General features: G+C 49.1%; 1 protein-coding gene across 1 annotated transcript in view; it reads left to right on the forward strand.

Moving 5' to 3' along the window:
• hecw2b (HECT, C2 and WW domain containing E3 ubiquitin protein ligase 2b) overlaps window positions 1-5000 on the forward strand; it is a 48307-nt gene that overhangs the window by 24308 nt on the left and 18999 nt on the right. The window contains exons 9-14 of the mRNA XM_042081641.1: window positions 446-556; window positions 836-978; window positions 3064-3161; window positions 3420-4013; window positions 4108-4283; window positions 4645-4972. Of these exons, the coding sequence (XP_041937575.1) occupies window positions 446-556; window positions 836-978; window positions 3064-3161; window positions 3420-4013; window positions 4108-4283; window positions 4645-4972 (1450 nt within the window). The remainder of the gene's footprint in view (window positions 1-445; window positions 557-835; window positions 979-3063; window positions 3162-3419; window positions 4014-4107; window positions 4284-4644; window positions 4973-5000) is intronic.

Consider the following 5000-nt stretch of genomic DNA (forward strand, 5'->3'; position numbering starts at 1 on the left):
TAACTGTAGTATGCCATGTTCTTGTCAGGCCATTTTTGAGCTATGCTGCCACCCTGTGGTCAGTATTTGCTACTACATTGACTGTCACATGCATGCTTTTTACAGTGCTACAGTGCTACAGTTAATGCTTGCACATAGGATTTGTGTGTGTGCGTGTGTGTGCGTGTGTGCATGGCTTTGTGTGTGACAGAGAGGGAGGGGTAGGAAGAGGAGCAGAGAGTTGCAATGATGTATCTGTATGTAGCACTCTAGCCATCTGTGCATTTCTGTTTGAATATGTTCAGTCTCTCTCGCTCTCTTTATCTCTCTCTCTCTCACACACACACACACACACACACACACACACACACACACACACACACACACACACACACACACACACACAGACATCCGTGCCCAGGGCCTGAAAAAGGGCATGTTCTTCAACCCTGACCCCTATCTGAAGATGTCCATTCAGCCGGGGAAGAGAGGCAACTTCCCCACCTTCACCCACCACGGCCAGGAGAGGAGAGCCTCCATCATCACCAACACCACCAACCCTGTGTGGCATGGAGAGGTCAGCACACACACACATACTCTCTCTCTCACATGCACACGCACTCTCACACACACACACACATTCCCTCACATACACACACCCTCACTCATAGACACACACACACAAAAACACACACATACACATACACACACACACACACACACACACTCTGTCACACACACACACACTGATACAGTCACACACACACACACAGAAACAAACATGCATGCATACACGGATTTACAGACAAATGTGAATACAAGCATATGATTAAGTCTTCCTCTCTGTCTCGCACAGAAGTATACGTTTGTGGCTCTTATGACGGATGTTTTGGAAATTGAGGTCAAGGACAAGTTTGCCAAAAGTCGCCCAATCATCAAGCGCTTTCTTGGTCAGCTGACCATCCCTGTGCAGAGACTCTTGGAGAGACACACCTCAGGGTGAGAACACAAACACACACACACACACACGCACACACATACATACATACTGTGCACTCACACAGTTGGACAGCAGAGAGTGAGATTTCAGATCACAGCTCACCATCCTCACCCATTGTATTTGTGCATGTGCGCTAGACCAGTGGTCCCCAAACGTTTTCTTCTGAGGGCCAGCTCACTATGCCTGGCTCTAAGAGAGGGCCAAAGACTCGGAGTATATTAGTAACCATAAATAGCTTAGTGCTGTGAACAACAGCAGTCTACCTTAGTTGAATATTCCATTACATTTAATCATAGGCTACTGCAATTGAATACCATTGTTAGCTGTGTTTATATTGCAAGCATGCCATATCAGTGTAAAATGTAGCTCAAATTAAATAATACTAATAAAAAATAGCATTCCCAAAAGTATTAGCAGGGAGTCCCAAAAGTGTATTTTATTCAAAATGTGTGAACTCTGAACTCTGTGTCTTTGCATACACAGCTCACAAGTTGTGAACAAGCAATATCCTACAAATAATTTGAAGTTGTCAAACTATGAGAGTTTTATGAAGTGCTGGCAAAAACATCTGAAATGACCACTTTCACTCACCTGATGAGAACTTTGTGAATTTGTATGAACATTTGAACGAGTGAATAAAATATAGAAAAAAATATCCCAGCAAGTCCCAGAAATATGACTTGAATAGAAGTTAGTTAGTTATTAACAATTAATTGATAAACTTGTAGAATACTTTGAGCACTGATGCAGTCAGCATAGGCCTCTTACATTGTTTGCAGGTAGGTCTACATTTCATTCCGTTTTCGATGGCAAACGCGAAACAGCGCCAAAACAACCACCAGTGGACAAAAAGATTATTACATGTGTACTGTTAAAGGAGAATTCCGGTGTGATATTGACCTAAAGTGTATTGAAACATGATACCGAGTGTGAACGTATGTCTCATAGCCCATCTCGGCTTGTCCCCTGCACTCCAAAATCTGGCGCTAGTTAGCCGATGCTACCAACAGCTTTTTCAATAGTGGTGCTTCGGCATCAGGCTAGCCATGCAAATAAATCACTGTTTTACACCCATTTACGAGGCTCAATGTATCTCCACACTTCATTTTGAAAAATGAACTTGTAGTTTACTTACAAGACGATTTATACAGACTGTATCTTCACGAAGTTTAGCATTTGCAGCCATCTTGAATTTAGTCACGATAAGTCGAGCAACGAGTAAGAATGAACAGGTATGATAAGGGATCAGATTCCAAAAATAATTCAGTGGAAATGCATGGATTCCAGTTTCTTCCAGTAGCAGCAACTGGAATCCAAGTAAACTACCAGTGCTTTTTCAAAGTTCTCAATGTCTCGTTTTAAATGTCAGGGCCCTCGGAAGTCTACCAATGAAGTGTGGAGATACATGGAGCCTCGTAAATGGGTGTTAAACAGTGATTTATTGCATGGGCTAGCCTGATGCCGAAGCACCACTATTGAAAAAGCTGTTGGTAGCATCGGCTAACTAGCGCCAGATTTTGGAGTGCAGGGGACAAGCCGAGATGGGCTATGAGACATACGTTCACACTCGTTATCATGTTTCAATACACTTTAGGTCAATATCACACCGGAATTCTCCTTTAAGACTCGCCATAGAGAATGGATGGGGGAAATTACGGAGGTTTTAGTTTGACGATGTCGTACTCCCATGCGGGCCAGATGCTATTTACCACGGACATGTTTTGGGGGGCCACCCAAAATGAAGTGGCGGGCCGTATTCGGCCCGCGGGCCGTAGTTTGGGGACCACTGATCTAGTGTAATGAAGTGAATGTTTCGCTATGCAATGTGAATTTGAATAATCTACTGTACTGTATAATAAAGTGCTGTAGTAAGCAAATTGCTGCCGAAGCAGAAAGAAACAAAGTGACTCTGTGGATGAATTGGAATATCTTCATTCTCTTCAACACTCTAAAGCTTTCTTGGGTTTATTGACAAGCACACATTTTGGTACTTTACTTCAACTCCTCGGGCTGTGCACTTGTCCTAAGGAATTAACAGTGTGTGTGTGTGTGTGTGTGTGTGTGTGTGTGTGTGTGTTACACAGAGACCAGCCCGTGAGCTATACCCTGTGTCGGCGGTTGCCCACAGAACAGGTCAGCGGCCAGCTTCAGTTCAGAGTGGAGATCACTACAGGACATGAAGGTGAGCGGGGAAGAGGAGTGTCTGTGTCTGTGTGTGTGTGTGTGTATGTGTGTGTGTGTGTGTGTGTGTCTGTGTGTGTGTGTGTCTGTGTCTGTGTCTGTGTGTGTGTGTGTGTGTGTGTGTGTGTGTGTGTGTGTGTGTGTGTCTGTGTGTGTGTGTGTGTGTGTGTGAGTGTGTAAGAGAGAGAGAGAGAGAGAGAGAGATTTCTTGCAGTTTGCTACACACACACACTTACCCAACCCAACTTCATGTCTCCAGATCTCGTGGGCTCTATACTCGGCGCCTCCTCCATGAACGGGGACCCGGGGAGCCCATCTGACGACGAGGACATCCTTCACCCCGCCTCCTCCTCCCGCCTCCTCCGTGGCCCCTCCCCCACCGGCTCCGAGGGCTCCCTCCACGCCGACGCCCTCCACAACGGCAACGGATCTGACGATGACCGCTTGCGCGAGCTCCGGACGGGTGCCAACGGTGGGCCGGACTCCCCCGACGAGGCCCTCGGCGGTCACACCCACCGGCAGGTGTCCCTCAACGACTACCTGGACGCCATCGAGGCCCCCAAGGGGCCCGGAGAGAGGCCCCTGGGGGCCGCCTCGCCCAAGCTGCGCTCCAGCTTCCCGACGGACACGCGGCTCAACGCCATGCTGCACATCGACTCCGACGAGGACGAAGAGGGGGCCGCCTCCCGCAGCAGCAGCAGCGCGGCCGATGCCCACCCGCCGGCCCTGACCAACGGGGCGCCGCCAGCGGCCGCAGCAGCAGCAGCGTCGGCCCCTGCGGCAGCACCAGCCCCAGCGCTAGCGGCAGCGGAGGGACAGGCCTCCTCGGCGCAGACGCAGGAACAGGAGCAAAGTGAGGAAGCGAAGAAGACGATGACGACGACGACGAAGACGAAGGCGTCGGAGAGAGAGGAAGGGGAGACCTCGGCGGCGGGGGGCGAGTGCAGAGGCAGCAGGAGGAGGTGCCGCAGCAGGAGGAGTGGCAGGAGCGCCTGAGACCGGAGAGACACAGAGAGAGAGCGGAGGAGAGGACGGAGCGGAGGAGAGCAGAGCGGAGGAGGCAGCAGCAGGGGCCAATGGAGGGGCCTCACCGGGCCCCCGGGCTGAAGCCTCCACTGCACAGGTCAGCTCACATCTCTGAGTTTAGGCCAACAAGAGATCTCAACAGATACTTTAGCACATAAAAAATAACGTGCTATGCAAATGACAACAAAGTTGAATTGTCGCCTGGTAATACCAAAGCCTTGTGTCTTAAATGATCAGCCTTCTTGTGATTATATTCTCTATAGGTCTTGACTTTGTGAATGTTCTTAGCTTCACTTATATGTACTTATTGAAACACGTTTGTAGGTTCTTCAGATGTCCGCTATGTGATGTTAGCAAATATGAATCTGTTAATTTGCTTATTGTTTAACCCATTTGTGCATTTACTGTAGTCGTTGTTAATGTGTCCTCTGGTCATTATTGTATTGTATTTGTTTTAGGTGCAGAAGGGAGATGAGAAAACAGAAGAAGCATCAGAGAACAGATCCGCGGAGGCAGAGACATCAGAAGAACCAAGGGGAAGTGATGTAACAGAGGCCACACCGTCAACCAAGAATGTCGCTGATGAAGGAGGGGCCACCGCATGCCGCCAATCAGGACAGGCTATTGAGGAGGAGGAGGGGGAGGAGGGAGAGGAGGTGTGGCAGAGGAGGCGGAGCCTACAGGCGTCTGCGAATGCCAGTCAGGAGGAAGCGGCGCGGTCCTCTGAGGCAAGCGGGCCCGCCACAGAATCAGGACATGTTGCCATGGAAACAGACGGAGGGTTAGGTAAGGAGCTGACTTGGTGGACCTCCTG

The sequence above is a fragment of the Alosa sapidissima genome, chromosome 23, assembly GCF_018492685.1.
Source record: "Alosa sapidissima isolate fAloSap1 chromosome 23, fAloSap1.pri, whole genome shotgun sequence".
NCBI lineage: Eukaryota > Metazoa > Chordata > Actinopteri > Clupeiformes > Clupeidae > Alosa > Alosa sapidissima.